The sequence below is a fragment of the Leishmania donovani genome, chromosome 26 (assembly GCF_000227135.1).
Source record: "Leishmania donovani BPK282A1 complete genome, chromosome 26".
NCBI classification, from domain to species: domain Eukaryota; phylum Euglenozoa; class Kinetoplastea; order Trypanosomatida; family Trypanosomatidae; genus Leishmania; species Leishmania donovani.
Genome location: NC_018253.1, coordinates 728,688 through 748,519, shown reverse-complemented (window position 1 = coordinate 748,519; position 19,832 = coordinate 728,688). Strand labels below are relative to the sequence as shown.

Here is a 19,832-nt window from a genome sequence, read left to right as displayed (position 1 = left end):
TTTTGGTTTTCGTCATCACGTGCGATGAGATGGCGGCAACGCATCCACCTCTGACACGGCACACACGCAACAAGCGCACGTGCGAATGGCGCGCAGTGCATCTTTGAGGGCACTCAATTTGATTCGTTTCATCCGCATCAACGCACCACGTTCGTGTAGATTTGTCTGCCAGTTTAGCAAAGGTTTGCCCTCTTCCTTTTGGGGGGAGGGGGGAGTTGCTGACGTGCTTGATGGGCTCATGATCGAAGCGACGACAAACCCTTCGGCTGATGATGCAGCGCCTCCTCCTCCATCGCCTTGGCTTCGGCGTTGTCGAGCATCGACGCCAAATTCGCAATCTCCAAGTTGGCAGGTGCCTCTCCATCTGCCAGCGGGGCCTCACCGCGCTGCGCACGCTGCTGCTCCACTGTCGCTTTATGCCGCTCGTAGTCCATCATGCGGCGCAGCAGCTTGCTGTAGCTCTCAAACCACTGGAACTCCTTCGTGGTGTAGTCGGAGAAGCGCCCCTCGGGGTCGATGAGGTACATGATGATGGAATGGTCCACCAGGTAGTCGTCCTCGGACATGGCCTCCTCATCTGGGATGGCGAAGTAGACGCGGTACTGCCGGGCCGCCGCCTCGACCTCGGCCTGCGTCCCCACCAGGCCCATGATGCGTGGCGAGAAGTCGCTCAAGTACTCTCGTATCTTCGCCGGCGTGTCGCGCTTCGGGTCGAGGGAGATAAAGATGGGCTGCCAGTAGTCTTTTCCGACCTTCTTGTCGAGGTGCTTGATGACGCGGGCCATCTTCGCCATCTCCTCCGGGCACACGTCAGGGCAGTTCGTGAACCCAAAGTATATGTACAGCCACTTGCCCTTCATGTCCACATCCGTGACACGCTTTCCCGTCCTGACGTCCACCAAGCTGAACGGCCCACCGATGCTGGGCCCCTCTGGGCTGTCGAAGGATTTCACCGCGCGCAGTTTTGGGTCAAAGCGCATCTGTTCCCGGCGTATCCGAATCGATATGACGACGGTCACGACACCGAGCGTCAGAAATCCCAGTGCCCACAGCATCCACACGGGGTTGTCGCGCATCTCATCCACGGCCTCGCTTATCGTCCGCCCCGCTCGCTCCTCCAACTCGTGCTTCTCAACGTACTCGCTGTACGTGTAGATTTGGCTATCCCTCTGCTCCGCAACACGGATGTGAATCGGCTTCTCCTGATCCACGATGTCCATGTCTTTGCCGCCGCTGCGGGCGGTGTTGGAGGCGTGCCGCCAGCTCCCAGACAAGGCGCAACTGAAGGTCGCACTCGATCGTATCGGCGAAGCGGTCACGATGGGGGCACGGCACGCGTCGTAGTGACTCAAGACACACCGGAGAGCAGTGGTGGGGAAGCCGGCACCTTTGTTGTGTGGGGAGCGAGCGCAGGCGCCGGTGCTGTACCATTGCAAAGAGCTACACGAAGCAACAGGTGCGCCGGCGAGCCCGTCGAGCCCCCCACGGCACGCCTTGCGAAGGCGGCGCTGCGTTATAAGTCGTCGAGTGAGCATGTGACCTAGTCTGCTCCGAGAGTGCTGTGCTCGGCTTTGCCTATGAGGTAGTGGCAGCGATGATGGCGGGTAATGACGGTAATCGTGTGCGCTTTATTCGTTGTTTATCTGCTTGTTAGTTGTCGTACGTTTCCGTGATGATGGGCGAAGTGGAGGAAGCGAATTATGGCCACCCAGCGCCGTGACAAAGAAAGGGAGAGAGCGAGCCGCAGCTGTTGCTGCAGCAGCAGCAGCCAAAACCTTGGAAAGGAGGCGCCGTGGCGTGAGTCACCCCCCACCACCCCGAACACTTCTTTGATGCGGTGGCTCATGTGCACACACGCGAAGACACCAACAGAAAACAGAGCCGACAAAGGGATAGAAGGATAGAACTGGAGCGCGATAAACTGCACAGCTGGCGACGACACGAGCACCGAGACGAGCAAGAATGCATCTTCTCTTCTTTTGTTTAGTGTTTGCTCATGTATACCTCCTCACTTGCGCCTCGGTGACGAGGAGGGGGATGTAATGGGTGGAAGGTGCCCATCGAAGCTGGCGCGGTGGCCTAGCGAGAGTGAGGGACGGGGATAAAGCCGTCAAAGTCTCTGGCAGCGGAGCGGGGCGTGAGGGGAGGAGCGTTGGAGAAGTGCCTCCAAAGCCCACACAGGTGATGGCAATTGCGTTCGGTCATCAAGGCAGGAGAACCAAAGTCTGGACCTTCCCCTCTCCTCCCTGAATCCCACCCCCTTCTCCCAGCACAACCTTTCGTGACATCCTCTCTTGCTCATCTCGTCGATGTCACCACGAGGAGGAGGGAGAAGGCTCCGCCTTTTCCTCGCCCCCCCCCCCTCTCACCCCGTGAGCCGCACTGGCCCTCTTCTTCTCCTGCCAACGGGCAACGCAACTTTACAAAAAAAAAGAAGTACATGTGCGCATAGTGTGCTGCTGATCTACAACGCTCCGGAACGCGTGTGGGCCTTTTATTCGCCCGGTTTCCTTTTTTTGTCGGCCTAAATTTTCCTTTGTTTTTTTTTTCAAGGGGGGAGGGAGGAGAGAGGGAAGGATATCAAACCGAAGAAATTTGTTTGGGGCTCACGGCTTCGCAGCGTGTGTGTGTGTGTGTGTGTGTTGCAAACAGAAGAGGATCACTTAAACAAACAAAAAGAGGGAGAGCTAATCATCACACACATATATATACATGCATATGCATATGCATATGCATACACACGCGTATATACCTACCTATACATATTTACAATATGCATGGATTTTTATATACTGGCAACACTCATAATCACACAAGGAAGGAGGTGGGGGAACGCTTCTATTCTGCTGAGATTACACGTTGCGCGCACGGCAGTCGGGTGTGTGGAGAGGTCGACGCTGTAGCGATTGACAGCGTTGAGTACAAAACTATGCGTGTACGTACGTACGTGCGTGCCGTATGCGTGTTTGCCAAACAACCTCGAGAAGGGGCGCACCCCGACGGCGAAATGGGGACACAAACAAACTACACCAAAAAAACAGCAACGCATCAGCCACAGGAAACCGCAAAGAAGAGAGCAACCAAAACGACACACAATCCATATGCTCATCGTGCGCAACCCTCTCGACACACCTCACATTCAAGGGGAGGGGAAGGCGAGGGGGAGAAGACAGGCACTTGCGAGGGGAGGGGGCAAGAGAGAGAGTTAGGGGCCCAGGATGGTCACACAAACAAATAGGGGAACTTGCGTCCTTGTGCTCTCTCTCCTCTCCCTTTCCCTCGCGAACTCCTCCCAGTGCGTCGCGTCGAGGTCGCTTATTGCTGAGGCGCGCGCGGTTGGCGGCACGGTGAGCGAAAGAGAAGCACGGGCAGCCCATAAATTCTTTTTTCTTTCTGTTCGGCACGTGGAGCCAGTGAAGGTTGAAAAATGAGGGGTGCAGGAAGTTTAGAGAGAAAGAGACGCACATACACATACACACGCACACGCACGCACAGAGAAAGAGAGACAGGCATAAGAAAATAAATAATAGAGAGAGATGGCGACAGAAAAAGTCGCCTCCCCCCACCAGCAACACCACACACACACACTGAAAAGAGAAGAGAGGGGAGGGGAGGTCTTAGTGACCGGTGGTACAGGAATGGAAACGCACACACAGGAAGAGAAACAAAGAAAGACACACACACACGCACCTATATAAGTAAATACGCCTTTCATGTACCGCAAGGAAGAACATCAACAGAAAATGTTACTATCGCCCGCGGCCCCTGCCATCACACCCTGTGGGCTGTGTCCACGCTGTTGCTGCGCGCCAACACAAAGGCATTCCCTCCTACAGACGGACTTAGAGAGAGAATGGAAGGGGAGGGACGAGGACGACAATGTAGTGAAAACATGGCCTGCGCCTCATCATACAGCACGCATGCGCAGACTCGGATGTACGGCGAACAATGTAGAGAGAGGTGACAGGCACCCACCCACCCACGCACACACACAGAAAAAGAACAGCAGACAAACAACGCGTAGTACAACAGCGAGCGAGAGAGAGGGAGGGGGGAGGCATTCTGGTGATGAGGATGGCAATCTCTTTCAACTCATTGCGAAACGGCGGGCAAAAGGTGGGAACGGGATGCTACTCGATATATACATACACGTTTAAATATCTGTGTTTCCTCGAGCGTGTCATTCTCCCACGAGCTCGCCAGTTAATAGACGCATACAGCCACAGCTCATCTGCCGGCGCTCCCCTACTGCTACATCCGGGTCGTCTAGGACGAACCGTCTGCCTTCGAATCGGGCCATGTGTCGTACGGACTCCTGTAGTCCTTCCTCGTTCCTTTTTCCGATGCGTGCCGCATGATCGGCGCCACACAAAGACCCGGGTGAACTGAATGCCGCGGTCCAGGCGGGACGCCTTCAGGGTCCGGCTCGATGGCGGAGACGGTGGTGTCCCATCGTGCAGACAGCAGGGCGTGGTCCAGGTGCATGCCGGATGAGCTCAGGGAGGAAGTCGGTCAGCCTCACGCCAGGACCCTCTGAGACCCTTTACACCCTGTCTGTGTTTCATGTCTCTCTTTTTGTTGCTTCAAGCCGTGGCATGTCGCAGTATGACGTGGAGACTCTCAGCGCTGGAGTCTGGAGGACTCGATGGTGCTACTCGGGGAAGCTCTAGTCATGCTTCCCACATCTGTGCCCCATCAGTGCTGACTGGTCGGATGTAGGAGATGCCGCATGCCTCGCACACGCTCACTATGAGATTGGTCAGTGTGCATCGCTTCCCGCCTTTTCCATCGTCCGCGCTCTTCTGCCCTCCGAATGCCGTGGCCGGATGTGGCACACCGTTACAGCTGTGGATGGCAGCCTCTGCGCACAGTGCTCACACTTCTGCATCCCGGGGCCTGTTCCAGGACGGTGGTGTTGTCGTAAGGGGAGGCTCGCCGCCTGCATCTGTCATTTCCTTCGTTGCCTCGGGGGCGTGTCGGGATGGCTTGCCCGCATGTGCCGCGGCAGGCGGGACGCTGCTATGAGTCTGCGGAAGCGGGGAGGAGGGGGGGGGGGGCATACCACCCTCTCCTGCATCCGCACGCCTCTGACAAGCGCGGGCGTGCCCAAGCGAAAGGGGCCAGTGGATAGACGTGTACCTGCGCACAAAGAATTCATAGCTTGTCGATCTGAGCGGGGGGATAGAGGGGTAGCGATGGGCATCCGATGGGGGAAGCTACATGCTGCGCGGGTGAGGTGTGCGCCATCAGAGCATTGCTTGCAAGATCATATCGCTACGTGGACACGTACATCTGTTGGATTGTCGGCACAGCTCGGAGTGAGATGGCACAAACTCGATCATGGTCGCAGTTCTCTTTGGCGCAGCGCCAGTCCAGACCTGTCCGCCGGCACCAAGAGTCCGTAACCAATACCCGAGGGCAGGCTGCAGTCTCTTGGCCTCCCCCACAGAGCGTGCGCTGGGCCTCGATAGCACGGTGAGATGGCCAGCATTATCAGAGGGGGGACGCCACTTGAGCAACAATCAAAATAGAAACGTGGTTTCGCACACAGGCACGTACACGGGCACAGGTAGAAGGAGACGTGTAGGGAGGGAAGAGGCGAAAGAGGGGCCTAGCCATGACCGTCACGACGGCAACACCACCAAAAGACGGACGACGACGGCCACGAGTGTCGGTGTGCTCTCATCGACAAAGTGAAAGTTGCCCTCTAAAGTCCGGGAAACAAGAAAGAAAAGCACACAAAAGACAGGTGCATGTGGAGGAGAGGAAAGCGGCAAGAAAGGGAGTCCAAAATGTGCTAATACAGGGCTCCGTCAGTCGTTCAGCGGTGCTGTGTGTGTGTGTGTGTGTGTGTGTGTGTCCCTCTCTCTTTCCTGTGGCGCGTGGGGTGGGTTCGCCACAAGCAGGAGGGGAGGAGAAGACACCAGACACAGCACCGACCGTAGGAGATGGGCAAACAACAAACAAAAAGAAAAGGAGAGCGAAGAAGGCTCACGCGAGGCATCGATGAAACGAAAAAGGGCTAAAGAGACGAGAGAAGTGAAATCACCGATACAGGAGAGAGGGAGAAACTACCAAAAAGAAAAAAAACATACAAGACAACGAAAACGACGACACGCACACGCATGCGCATGCACACCAATACAGGCAGACAGATAGAGAGAGAGAGACGACGGCGCGCATGGGCAGAGACAGACAAGCCGTCATAAACACGCAGATCATCCCTCGAAACAGGCACAACCAATCACACGGAAAAGCGAATCCGCCATGAGGCATCAAAACTGGCTTTCCTTCGCGCACACTGGTCACTCGTACAGCCGATGGCCGTCCGCACTACTGTAGTCTCTCGAGCGCTGCTGTTTCTTGCTTTCCTTTCTTAGGTCTCCGTGCGATGGCTAGAGTTCGCCCGAAACGTTTTCCTACGGTGTGGCTCTCATCGTAGCCACTTTGAAAAACTTCCCTGACGCGGACGACGACGTAGACAAGGTTACGGCAGAAGATGCCTTGGTGCTGGAGTAGGCAGGCGCCACCCCATTCTCGGCAGCCCCGCACGAAACAGCCCACACCTCAGCTTCAGCTGCGGCGGCAGCAGAGCCGAGCTTGGTTCACAACTAATCCATCCTAGACATTTCGGACGACTTGGAAAAGCTGCCCGCGTCCGAGCTGGGGGCCCCGGGCCGCCTCACCTCAGCGGGGGCAGAAACGGTAGGAGCGGCAGGAGCGGCGGCATCTACAGCAGGCTGTGCATTGTCGGTCCCATTTATGCTGCGGCCGTACACCTCCGTCGCTGGCGCCGACTCCGTCATATCGTGTGCAGCGTTCCCCGTGTCAGTAAGACCTATACTCATCTGTGTCGCGCCGGCAGACTCATCCTCCTCCTTGTACCGGTTGCCCCCCACCGACGACGCCATGATGCTCATCGGCACCGCCGCGCTCAGCGTCTCGCCTTCATCCTCGGCGTGCTGCTCAAAGGGGCCGCGCACAGCCACGTCGTCGTAGTCCTCTCGGAGAGGCGGAATCGTGATGAATGCCTTGCGGTAGTCCATGTGCGCTTTCACCTCGTCACTGAACTCCTCGTCAAGCGTGCCGTCGGCGTTGTAGTAGTCTGCCAGAATCTGCTTTATGCCCATGCCGGAGATCGGCGCCGGACCATTGAAGCGCTGCTCCAGATCGTACGCCAGCTGCTGTTGGCTCGTGTTGAGAGGCGACGTCTTCTTGAACGTAACCTTCTCGTAGAACATACAGAGGGCGGAAAAGCAGCCGTTGTTGACAAGATCCTGAAGCTGCTCATCGTCGAGGTCGCCGCTGTGCTTCACGGTGAAGTCGATCAGCAGAGAGCCGCAGCAGGCATCGATGTCAAGCACGTAGCTGGCAGGGATGTTTAGCAAGGTTGACACATCGTCGCAGAAGGCGGCAATCATCTCGCCGTAGCGCTCCGGGTCGCTGAGGATCGTCTCCCAGTCACCGGACATCCTGCAGTGCAGACGGGTGTAGCAGAACTCGGGACGCTTAATGGCCAGCGTGATCTCGCGTGCGCCGCGGCCGCAGGCGTACAGGTCAGCAATGCGGGACAGTGTTGCGTGGTGGCGGCGCTCGGCATCGGCAAGAAGCTTCTCCAGCTGCGCCAGCTCCTCCTCCTCTTCCGCTGTGAGCGACACTTTATTGCGCAGCTGGTTGACGCGGCTCCTGAGCTCGGCCATCTCCTGCTCTTCGCGCTCCTTTCGGGCCAGCAGCTCCTCCATCTCCTCCGCGTCGTGGCGCACGTTGGCGCTGACGACGGCATCGCGCAGGAGCTCCACCTGGGTGGGGTTCAGGCGGACGTAGCCCTCCGCATCCTCCTCGGCTATGTGGCCGAAGTTGTGAATGACGGCCTCGCGCAGAATGATCTCCTGCACAAAGCGGCTGTCCGCGTCCGGATAGGAGCGCTTGTAGAAGACAGTGTCGGTCGGGTACGCGTCGAGCGGCATGATCGGCTTCGGCGCGTCATCAATGCCGAGAATGGCATTCTTCATCTCCAGCATCTGCACCTCTATGAAGGAAATGCCCACGCGCATGTCGTTGATCTCGCGCAGCAGCGCGCGCTGCTCCTGCTGCTCGGCGAAGCAGCTGTTGATCACCATCTCCTGCTCGCGAGAAGCCTCAGAGCAGCTGAGCTGCGCGTTGATCCAGGCGCGAACGCTCTTGTCGAGTATGGCAACGTTGCTCGAGTTCGAGCTCTTCGCCGCGACTACGAGCGGGCAGGACGGGGACCGCGAGCGGGCGCCTGAGCGACGGCGCTTCTTTGAAGGAGCGCCCTCCACATCCTTGCCGGCGCACAACGCAACAATCCTCTTACGGCGCGACAGCGACATGGGGGTGGCAGTGCAGTCCCAGCTCAATATGCGCTCCATAAAATCCTCGCGGTGCATCACCTCCTGGATGCCCTCCCACTTAGTGACGCTGTCTTCGTAGAGGATGAGCATGACGGAACGCATCACGCCGATAATCTCGGCGGATGGGAGGCAAGATTTGCGCAGCAAACTCCACTCCTTCACCGGGACTTCGCGGAGACCGCGACGGGCATTGTCAAGATTCTCCAGCGACACCGTCACTTTATCGCCGGTGGCCATCTGACGCGTCACTGTCTGGTCGCGCGCGGCGAGGAGGCGCTGCGTCGCGGCCTTCTCCTTTGCGGACTCCTGTGCGAGGTTCTCCCGCAGTGCCTCGCGGTTGTGCCAAATGTCCATCTTACCTTTCTCCGCAGCCTTCTGGCGAACCATCTGCTCGGAGATGGGGTCCTGCGTCACCGTGGTCTCATTAACCGCGTCGAAGTGGGCGACCTTGACGGTGAGCGTCGTCGGTAAGGCGATCACCTTGCCGAGGGACAGCTTCCACTCCTTGCTTGGCGAGATGCGCTGAAAGCCAACAAAGTCGCCAACGTGCAGGTCGGTGCGGCCGCCCAGCACCACGGCGCTGGACGGGGTCGCCTCCGCTGTGGGAGGCGCCTCATGAAGGCTTATCTCACTAAATGAGATGTCAGACATTTTTTTTGTACGATCAGGTCGTGCGTCACGTGCGGGTTTTGTGGGGTGCGGGGTGGATATGTCGGTATCTCGTGCTTTCCTTCCTCTCTCTTCAAACGGGGGAGTTCGGCGATGACGGTGATGGCAAATGGCCGCAGACAATTCAGCCAGCGGAGCGTTCGCTTGTGTGAGGGGCGGAAGCAAAATACGAAGGCGGGAGCTCCCCCGTAACAAAAACCAATCGTGTGTAGGTGATTTGACGTCCGGAGGAGATGTGCGCCACAGGAGACCGAGAGGGGGAGGGGGGCCGTTATACCGCTGTGGGAGGAGGAGGAGAACCGAGAGGCACGCACAAACACAAGCACACACGTAAAAAAAAACGAACAGACACGAATGTGGGTACACCTGCGTGGGCAGCCGTGCGAAGTGATGCAGTCAACACGGCGAGCGGTTAGAGATGGATGATGGTCGTGGCAGTGGCGGTGGTGGTGAAAGAAAGAGGGGAGTTGGTAGAGAGAGAGAGACGCATGGACGGGATCGGTGGCAGCGGAAGAGGAACGAAAAAAAGGGAAAAGAGGGGGAAAGAGGGTACTACTGCACCGCGTCGCACAGCAATCGTGCGCGACACACGAGTGCAGGATGCCGTGGAGGGGGTTTAAGAAGCCTCCGCTTGATTAGACAGGCATGAAAGCCAGCGCTCGAGGTGAGCTCGATCTCACAATGACTACACGGCACGCCGAGATATACAGACGTAATAGACGGAAAGACTAGACATACCAAAGATAGGACAGCCTCGATCCGCCCTCTCTCAACTTACATACAGGTCTGTTTCGCGTACCGCAGGTCCCCTGTACAGCTCGGCCCGTGTGTTCTAGACGGCTGAGTGGGGTGGAGGATGTAGGGGGAGAGTGGCCCGCCGTTGCTTCCTTTGCTTTCGTTCGAGAGGTGGACAAGAATCGCTTCTGTATGCAGAAGACGTGGAAAGTCACGCATGTCATCACCCATCGTGAGCAAGAAGCCTCCACACCCCCGCCTCTCCGTTTCGCGCAGCGTGTGTCTACCTCGCCTCATTCTTGGAAACGCAAGTTAGTGAGCGATTCGGAGCGAAGGGATGCGGGAAGCAAAAAATCAGAACAGGAGCGAGAAATGGGTGGAGGGAGGCAAGTACGGCACCGACACCAACACACAACACACAACACACACACAACAGCGACACGGGAGCATGTGCTGTACAAATCAAAAAACGAAAGCATGCGAAGCGTGCGCTCTAACATACGCGCCAATGTCAAGAGAAACACACACATACACAGGAGGGATGAGGAGCCACGCACCTCGCCCCACTCGCAGCTGCGGCCACTGCGGCTGCTACAGCAGCGCGTACGGGGGGAGGAGGGGTGACTTCAATGAAACGAAGAGGCAGCGCACGCAAAATTCTCGTCGGAAGAAAAAAAAGCAACGAAGCAAAAAGAAAAAAGGGGGAAAGCGGCCGAGACACGCTAATATGGCTGCTGTGGCTCCCCTCTACGAGACAAGGTCAGATACACTCCCACGTGCGCACCGCCTCATCTGCGTCCCTCGCCCTGTCGTCTCTTCTGCGCACGGAAGCAGAGAAGGGAGGGGGTGGAGGTGGAAGGGCAACAGACTGTAGAAGATGCGGTTACACAGCTGTGGTAAGTGTGTGGAGAGACACGTATGCCTATATGGGGTATTTGGGGTGTTGCTACGAAAATTAAAAGACAACGCAACAAAAGAAGAAGTCGGCCGCAAGTCCAGGCGCTGGCGGCAGGGAGAAGGGAGGGAGTACCCGTGTGCCGTCCGCATGAGGCACAGCGCGAAACGCACAAAACACAAGACGCCACAAGTCTTGCAAAAAGAGAAACAGAAAAAAATACCGCTAGAGCACATACATCCGCTCGGGTTTCCCACCGCCCGAGACCAGCCGAACACTTTTCAACCAAGCAGAGGAAAGACATGCACGTGATGCATCTCATGTGGTGTCGTGTACTGCGAGAGGGGGCTATTAACTATTCTGACTAGCGCGCTGCGCCTCCTCGGCTTGTTCCACCTGCTCCATGTACATGTCACGCTCGCGGCGAGCATCGGCAAGGGCCTTGCGCAGATATGTCACGGTGTCCTGAGACTCCACGCCCTCCTCCGCTACAAGCTGCTCAGCCCGTCGGCGCGACAAGCCACCTCCGCTTCCATTTTTGTGGCTTTTCAATGAAGCACGGCCGTTCGCCTCCTCACAGGACATGTACAGAGCCCACACCTTCGGGTAGGCGTAGTTGCCCGTCATCTGCATCGCTTCCGCCTCCGAGATCGTCAGCCCTTGCACGCGGAAGCGCACGATGAGGCTGCCCAGAGCGATGTCCTCAACGAGCACCTTCGAGGCATGAGTGCGCAGCACATTGGCGGTGTCTTCCTTGAAGGCCTCCTCGACAAGCGTCGGGCACGCCTCCATCGCAAAGTCCCAGTGAACGCCGACGAAGTGCTTGACCATGACCTCCGACATGTCGGCTGCGAGAGCATCCTCCATCTCGTCGTAGAGGGCCCAGACATTGTCGTAGGAGTGTTCATCAATCTTCTTGCGCAGCTCAGCCTCGGATACCGTCGCCTCATAGCGGGCGCTGAAGTGCACCAACAGAAGCACCTTGCTCACAAAGCACTCGCGAATGTGGATATCCCCCAGAGCAGCGCCAATGGACTTGGCAGTGTCAGCGCGGAAAGCATCCGCCAACTCCTGCGTCCGCGTCTTTACAATCTTCTCCCAGAGCTCCCCTTCGAAGCTGACACTCAGCGCGACACGCGTGTACCCCTCCGGCACCTCAGCCTCGTCAACTATGTCGACAGTAATCACTTTCTCCTTACGCATTGGGCTGCCCTCTGTGGCACCGCCCTCGCCCTTTTGGCCGTGGCGCACGCGCGCACGGTACAACGCCATCAGCTCCGGGAATTCGTGTGCACGGACCCTATCGTTGATCTCGGCATCCTCCATGTCGCAGTTGCGCACCTTGTAACTCATGATAAGGCTGCCCAGGTGCCACGCCATTACAACGACGTCCGACTTCGACACGTGCACGGAGTCCGCCACACCCTTTCGGAAGGCGTCCGTAGCGTCCTCTGGGCAGCCCTCCAGTACGAGGTCCCAGTCATCGCCTTCGAAGAGACGCTGCAGCCGGCCAGACTCGCGGTCGCCTGTTCCGCCAAGGGCGCTCTTCAGATCGCCCTGGCCGCATGGCCGCGTCTCGTACAGCGCCCACAACTCCTCGAACGGGTGGTTCTTCAGCGTCTGCCGGATCATCTGGTAGTCTTGCGTCAGCGGGTGCGTCACGTTCGCACCGAGCACGATGCCGTCCGCCGACTTCTCCATGTTGATGTTCTGGATGTCCGTCGGCTTGATCCCCAGCGCGTCCGCGACACCCTTTGCAAAGGCCTTGCGCATCGCCTCCTGCTTGATCGACCACACGTAGTCCCAGTCCTCACCCTTGAACCCGCAGTTCTGCTGCGTCGTTATCTCATCTTCGACACGGTAGTGGCCCCAAACGTTCGGGTACGGGTACGTCCGCAGCGTATGCTCAATGTCCTCCCCGCTCGTGTTGGCGAGGTTCACCGTGTAGTCCACATCCATGCCCAAGCCTGTCGTACGGATGTCGTCCACATCCACATCGTCCGGACGCATGCTAACGGCAGCGGCCGTATCGTCGCGAAACGCCTGCATCACACCATCCTTGTCGCTCCCGATTACGTCCGCCCAGTTCAAGCCGTCGAAGTGCTTCGTGCCATGCAGTGGCCCACTCTCAGGGCAGTACAGCGCCCACACGCGCTCGTAGTCGTACTTGGTCAGCTCCTCGTAAATCAGTTCATCGTCCTGCAGCGGCGAGTGACTCACGACGACCGTAGCGGCCAGTCCAGTCGGCTCCACCTTCGTACACACGCTCACTACGTCGTCCGCCGGCAGCTCCAGCGCACTCGCTGTATCCTTACGGATCGCCTCCACCACCTCCTCGCGTTTGCCCGCCATCACAGCGTCCCATTCCTCGCCCTCGAAGTAGATGAGGTGCTCCGTGGTCACGGACTCAGCTGGGTTGTATGGCCGCGTCTCGTATAGCGCCCACAACTCCTCGAACGGGTGGTTCTTCAGCGTCTGCCGGATCATCTGGTAGTCTTGCGTCAGCGGGTGCGTCACGTTCGCACCGAGCACGATGCCGTCCGCCGACTTCTCCATGTTGATGTTCTGGATGTCCGTCGGCTTGATTCCCAGCGCGTCCGCGACACCCTTTGCAAAGGCCGTGCGCATCGCCTCCTGCTTGATCGACCACACGTAGTCCCAGTCCTCACCCTCAAACCCGCAGTCCTCCAGGGTCGTTATCTTCTTCCCCTCGGGCTTTACGCGGCTCGTCGTGGTCGCACCCTCGTCCTCAGCGCGTATGCGACGACGGTACAGATTCAACACCTCAGGTAACTCGTCCTCCTCCATGCGCCGCTCGATCTCTCTGTCCTCACACGGCGGGTCTACGATCTGGTACTTGACGATCAGGCTGCCTATCTCTGTGCTGATGATGCGCACGCTCTGCTTCGGCACACCCAGCACACGCGCCGCCTCCGCGCGGAAGGCGTCACTGAGCTCCTCAGGGCAGCCTTCGACAACGATGTCCCAGTCATCGCCCTCGAAGCGGCGCTCGAAGATGGCAGACTCGCCCTCGCCGGTACCGTTAAATCTGACCGCGTCTTCCTCGCTAAGAGGAGTGATAGGCGCATCCTCGTAAAGTGCCCACACACGCTCGTACGGGTAGCGGCTCAGCTGCTCTTTGATCAGCTCCTCGTCCTGTAGCACCGGGTGCTGGATGTTGAGGCGCACGATTAGTAGGTTTCCGTTCTCGAAGCTAGTCGTGATCGACGTGATGTCGTTCGGCGTCACCTCGAGAGCCTCGGACGTGTCGAGCATGATGGCCTCCTCGAGCTGCTTCAGCTGTGTCGCAATTACCTTGTTCCACTCATCGCCCTCGAAGCCGATCTCATGCGATGTCACCTCGTTCTCCTCCGGGTTGTACGGGTGATCAATGTACAGCTCCCACACCCGCATATAGTCGCACTCGGCGAGTCGCCGGTTCACCTCCTTCTCCGACTGCTCCTTCGGGTGCTTCACCTCGAAGGTGGTCAGCAGCGCCGCCTCGTTGGCCTCAAAGACGATGTTCGTAATGTGCTCGTCCGTCAGGTCTAGGGATTCACCAGTGCACGTGCGGAAGGCCTTTTCCAGCGCCTCTTTCTTGGCAGACACAATGTACATCCAGTCATCGCCGTCAAACCCGACCTGGTGCGAGGTGAGAGTCCAGCTCTGGTTCGGGTCCTCGGCGTAGAGTTTCCAGACCTCCTCGTATGGGTAGCGGGTAAGCTGCTCCTGCAGGAGCTCGTTGTCCTGGAAGATGTGGTGGGTGACGGTTGTGCGGATGAACAGGCACTCCTCGGCGCAGTCGGCCGAGTCGATGCGCACGTCAGACGGCTCGACCTCGAGCGCCGCCGCCGTGCCCTGCTTGAAGCACTCCTCTAGCTCCTCGCGCTGTGACTCCAGCACGGTCGCCCAGCCCGGCCCCTCGAAGCAGATATTGTGCGTCGTCTCCGTGACCTCCGTCGGGACCCAGGGGTGGTAACCGTAGAGTTCCCAGACCGGCTCGTACGGGCACGTGACGAGCTGCCTCCTGATCTCCTCCTCGCTCATCCTCGCCGGGTGTGTGAGCTCAAAGTCCACGATGAGGCTGCCCAATGTGTACTTGGTATTCGTAATGTGCTCCGGACGCAGATGAAATAGTTCGGCGGTGCAACTGACAAACGCCTCTTGCAGCTCTGGCATCTTGTCCTGCACGACGTACACCCAGTCCTCGCCCTCGAAGCCAAGCTGGTGCGACGTTGTCACCCAGTTGCCTTCGTCTTCCTCATAGAGCGCCCACGTGTTCGGGTAGCCGTACTCCTGCTGCATCTCCATAATCTGCTCGCTATCGCACGCCTCGCTCGTCACGTTGTAGCGCACCTCGAGGCCCTCAGCGTTGGCGTGGACGGACTTGACCACAACACTCTGCTCGCCCGCTTTGAGGGCTTCAGCCACGTCCTTCGCGAAGGCCGCCCTCACGTCATCCTCGCGGGAGGCAACGATTGCCTCCCAGCCTGTGCCGTCGAACGTCTTCTGGCAGTTGCCCAGATCCTCCTCGTCCGGGTAGATCTCCCACATGGATGGGTAAGCGTAGTCCTCCACGGTCGCCTGCGCCGCCGCTTCGTCGGATGGGCAGTCGCGCACGCTGTACTGCACCCGCAGCGCGTACGGACCCACCTTCATCTCCTTCACCCTCACCTGGTCATCGCTCACACCAAGGGCGTCGGCCGTGTCCTTCACGAACGCCTTCTCCAGCTCCGCGCGCTGGTTCGCCATTACAAAGCCCCACTCGTCTCCGTCGAACACCTTCGGCGGCATCGCCTCAAGGTCCTGCAGCGCCGGTGTCGCACCCTCGGCCTCAGCGCGTGTGCAGCGACGGTACAGATCCATCACCTCAGGTAACTCGTCCTCCTCCATGCGCCGCTCGATCTCTCTGTCCTCACACGGCGGGTCTACGAGCTGGTACTTGACGTTCGGGCTGCCTATCTCTATGCTGATGATGCGCACGCTCTGCTTCGGCACACCCAGCACACGCGCCGTATCCGCGCGGAAGGCGTCACTGAGCTCCTCACGACAGCCCTCGACAACGATGTCCCAGTCATCGCCCTCGAAGCGGCGCTCGAAGATGGCAGACTCGCCCTCGCCAAACCCGCTGAGGGCGTGCCCCGGCGCGCTCTTCTTGTTCGCCTCGTACAGGCTCCATGTAACCGGGTAGTCGAAGTTCTTCGCTGCCTTGCGCGTCGCGTACGCGGACTGACCCTCTTCACGAACAATACCATACTCAACGGTCATGCCCTTCTTGCTCGTCTTGATGTCGCGTATCGTCACGCATGCCGGATTGACGCGAGTGGCGACAGACACATCCTCCGTGAAGGCCTCGCGCACCTGCTCCGGCATCTCCGCGTTGATCGCGTCCCACGCCTCTCCGTCGAACGTCTGGGACAGCTTCCGCGTGCCTTCGGCCTCCTCCGCGATGACGAGCTGGTACAACGCCCACACTTCTGGGTAGGGGTACTCCTGGGTGTCCGCACGCACCTCATCGGCACGCTGCTGCGAGTCGCCAACGTTGTAGGAGACGAGCAGGCGGTTCTGGTCAGTGTCGACCGAGCGAGGGTCGACGTCGCCGGGCTCGGACTTGACGGCGTTCGCCGTGTCTGTGCAAAATGCTTCTGACACCTCTGGCCGCGCCGCGTGCAGCACCGTCTCCCAGTGCTCGCCCTCGAAGCTCTTCTGGTAGGCCGCGCCGACGGCCTCCGCCACAAGGCGGTCGTACAGCGCCCACGTGTTGGGGTAATGATAGTCCTCCGCCTTGGCATCGACCTCGTCGCCATCCAGCGAGCAGTCGAGCACGGTGTAGGGAACCGTCAGTCCCTTCTCGTAGCGGATCTCGTCGGGGATTACCTGCTGCGGCGCAATGCCGAGCGCGTCGGCGGTGTCCTCAGCAAACGCCTGCCTGATCGCCTCTTCAGCCCCGGGCATGATGTCCGCCCATCGCTCGCCGCGGAAGCGCACCTGGTGGATCGGCGCCGCCGCGTCCAGCCCAGCGAGCCGCTGGTACAGAGCCCACACAGCAGGGTATGCGTAAGCGTCCACTTGCTCCTGCACTTCCTCGGGGTCACGGTCCTTGTCCAGCAGCGAGTAGTCCACCGTGAGGCCTTCGTCCGCGTCAGCGCGAATGTCTTGGACGGCAATCTCGTCCTGCAGCGCACCAGTCGCGGCGCTTGTGTCCGCCAGGAAAGCGGCCTCGATCTCGTCATGGTGCTCCGGGGTCATGTCGGCCCAGCGGTCGCCGCCGAACTTCATCTGATGCTCCGGGCCATCGTCGTCCTCCTCGTCCTCCTCATCGTAGAGTGACATGACCTTCGGGAACTCGAAAGTCTTCACACGCTCCTGCAGCTCCGCGTCGGAGCGCTGGCCGTCGTGCTGGGCCGAGAAGTCGACGATAAGGCTCCCGACCATGAGGCTTTCGATCATGATCGAGTACGGCGGCACTTTCAGGCACTCTGAGGAGTCCTCTGTGAAAGCAGCCTCGATGGCCTCACGCTTGCGGTCGAGAATGCGGTGCCAGTTCTTTCCCTCAAACGTGCGCTGAAGCTTCGACGTCGCCTCGGCGGCGCCTATGCCGACCTTGTTCGTGTCGCTCGCCTGCGGCGTCGGAATCGGCGTGGGCTTGCCCTCAGCAGCGTTGCGCTGGCGCTCTTCCAGAATGTCCTCATCTTTGCGCACCGTGTGGTCGGTCTCGTTGTCGTTCTGCTTGAGCATGTCCTCCTCGAGGGCATCGTCCTCGCCCTCGTTGTCGCCGCAAATCGTCTCCAGGGCCTGCTGAGAGCGTATGAGGGCTTCATCCAGCATGCGGATCTGCGGCTCGCTCATGTTGTAGCCCTCCTCCTGCTCCTGCGAGGTGACGGCGCCGAAGTTGCAGACGATATTCTTGCGAAGCACAATGATGACGCGGTCCGTCGGCTTCCATGCGTAGAAGGCTGGACGAAGGTACTCCTTCCCCTCTCGAGCTGCGAAGCTCTCCGCATAGCGGTCGCTGATCGAGATGCGGCGGCGCGAGTGCGAGGCGACGGAGCTGCCGTCGCTGTTGCGCTGGTTGCACAGGCGCAGCTGATCGTCCAGGTCATCCATGAGCTCCTGGTATTCCGATATCCGCTCCTGTTGCTCGCTAATTTGCTTCAGCACACCGCGCAGCTCTTTCTGGCGTGCAATTTTCTCCTGCTCGACGTCTTCCTTCTGCGACTGGGCCTCGCCGCTGTCGAGCTGAGCCAGCACCCAGTAGTAGATGGGGCCCACCGCCACGCTACCCTGCATGGCGCGGTCATAGCGAAAGCTCTTCTTGCTCACGCACTCCTGCAGAATGTAGTCACGGCGCTCAGGGGAGAGCTGCGTAACGGGGTCGTAGCTTGTAATGCGGCGCTTGAAGTAAAAGTCGCGCAGCACTCGCTGCATATGCGGCCACGTGCGGGCCTCGTCCTCCGAGAGCAGCAACATCACGGCGCGAATTATTACTGACACCATCTTGGGTGGAATACGGTACGACTTCAGCTCCTGCCAGTTGCGATCGGAGATGCTCTCGACGTCGTCGCGCGCAGCGTCGCGGACGGCCTTCGACTCCGCCACGTACCTGTCAGCCTCGGCGATCTTCTGAATAATGGCAGCGCGGCGGTCGCGCAGCTGCTCTGTGAGGTCCTCGGCCTGGTCAATGCTCTTACGGAGTTCGTCCTTCACTTGGGCAATGCGATCCATCAGCGCCGCGGTCTCCGGGTCTGCCGGGGTGTCGCCCTCGTCGTAGTACTCGAACCGCTGCTTCGCCCACAGGCGGATCTCGACATCGCGCAGGTACGGTGGCGTCTCGACGGAGCCCAAGATCCAGTGCAGCTTGCCATCCTTCATGTGATGGGTGAGGATGGCGACAAAGTCGCCCACGCTGAGGTGCACCAGCTCATTTTCGTTGACACTGACTGCGGTCATTGTTGTGGGAGGAAAGGCGTTGCGGCTGGTCGACGCAATGTAATGGCACGTAATAGAGAAACACGAAAGGGGGGAGATTCGCTGTGCCCCAAAGCCGGGAAGAGGGAGGGAGGGCGAGAGACCGCACTAGCCAAGTGCGCTGATGCCAAACCGTAGCAGGGCACGCGAGCAATCTCTTCAAACAGAACGAGTAAGGGGGAGGGGGTAGGAGGAGGAGGAGATGAGGTATGGGAAAGGAACACACACACACGCGAAAAAAAAAAGATGGAGCAGGAGGGCGACAGGTGGGAAATGCTATAAGGAGATATCAAACGCACGCGCGAAACAAAAAATGATAGCACAGACTCACACGCGCGCAACAGGAGGAGGAGGTGGGAGGGGAGGAAGAGAAGGGTGACAACACCGAAGGCGAGCTCCAGGAGGACCTTGAACACTAAAAATGCAAACCTACAGCGCAAACAAAAAAAAAGATGAAATCAAGTAAAACTGAAAGAGAGAGACGGAGGTGAAATGATCACCTCTCGGCAAACGGACTTCTACGCTGTGCACGGGTACGGGTTCGCCTTGGCGCTGTTCTCTATTGAGTAGCCCGTGGAATTTAATTGAGTGAGAGTGTGCGTCTCAGTCGGGGAGGAGGGGGAGAGCGTTGCCTTTGGTATTGCTCGTTTTTGATGCGTACACCTCGCTCCCTGTTTTCCCTGTCTTCTGAGCTCAAGCGTGCGCGCACACTCGCGAGAAAGAAAGTTCACTTCGCTCTCAGCGACGCCGTAGCAGAAGGCAAGGCTTAACTCTCGGTAAGCGTGCTTGATGCTGCCTGGTATGTGAACTAAAAGACGTGTGTGGGCGCGGAGGTGAGAAGGGGAGGGTGGTGAGGGAGGGGTGTGAGTGTCTGTGCTCGAGTAGAGGCAGTAGAGCGTCCGTGTACACTGTATTGGCGAAGGCGAGCAGACAAGCACCACAAGCAGAGAGAGAAAGGGAAGGAAGAAGAGGATGGGGGGGGGGGCGAGCGCGGGGAGAGGGAAGAGAGATATAGAGAGAGGAATGAAAGGGGGTGGGGGCACACGCACCCCAACAAAAACAAACAAGATGGTACACACTCAACACGTCTCTTTGTTTTCCTTTTGTGCGTGTATGTGTATGTGTATGTGTACGTGTGTGTGTGTGTGTACGCGTGTGTGCCGGTGGAGAGAGGAGCACGGAACGCACGTGCT

General features: G+C 58.8%; 3 protein-coding genes across 3 annotated transcripts; all 3 read right to left on the bottom strand.

Moving 5' to 3' along the window:
• Positions 1–236: 236 nt before the first annotated feature.
• Positions 237–1,535, bottom strand: LDBPK_261970 (electon transport protein SCO1/SCO2, putative; the record flags this gene model as incomplete). The annotated part of the gene is made up of 1 exon (XM_003861734.1): positions 237–1,535. The coding sequence occupies one exon, from the start codon at positions 1,533–1,535 to the stop codon at positions 237–239; it is 1,299 nt and encodes a 432-aa protein (XP_003861782.1).
• A 5,076-nt stretch (positions 1,536–6,611) lies between these two features.
• Positions 6,612–9,023, bottom strand: LDBPK_261960 (hypothetical protein, conserved; the record flags this gene model as incomplete). Its single annotated transcript, XM_003861733.1, has 1 exon — positions 6,612–9,023. The coding sequence occupies one exon, from the start codon at positions 9,021–9,023 to the stop codon at positions 6,612–6,614; it is 2,412 nt and encodes an 803-aa protein (XP_003861781.1).
• Positions 9,024–11,022: 1,999 nt separating this feature from the next.
• On the bottom strand, positions 11,023–18,621 carry LDBPK_261950 (mitotubule-associated protein Gb4, putative; the record flags this gene model as incomplete). The annotated part of the gene is made up of 1 exon (XM_003861732.1): positions 11,023–18,621. One exon carries the CDS (start codon positions 18,619–18,621, stop codon positions 11,023–11,025), a length of 7,599 nt encoding a protein of 2,532 aa, XP_003861780.1.
• Positions 18,622–19,832: the final 1,211 nt, after the last annotated feature.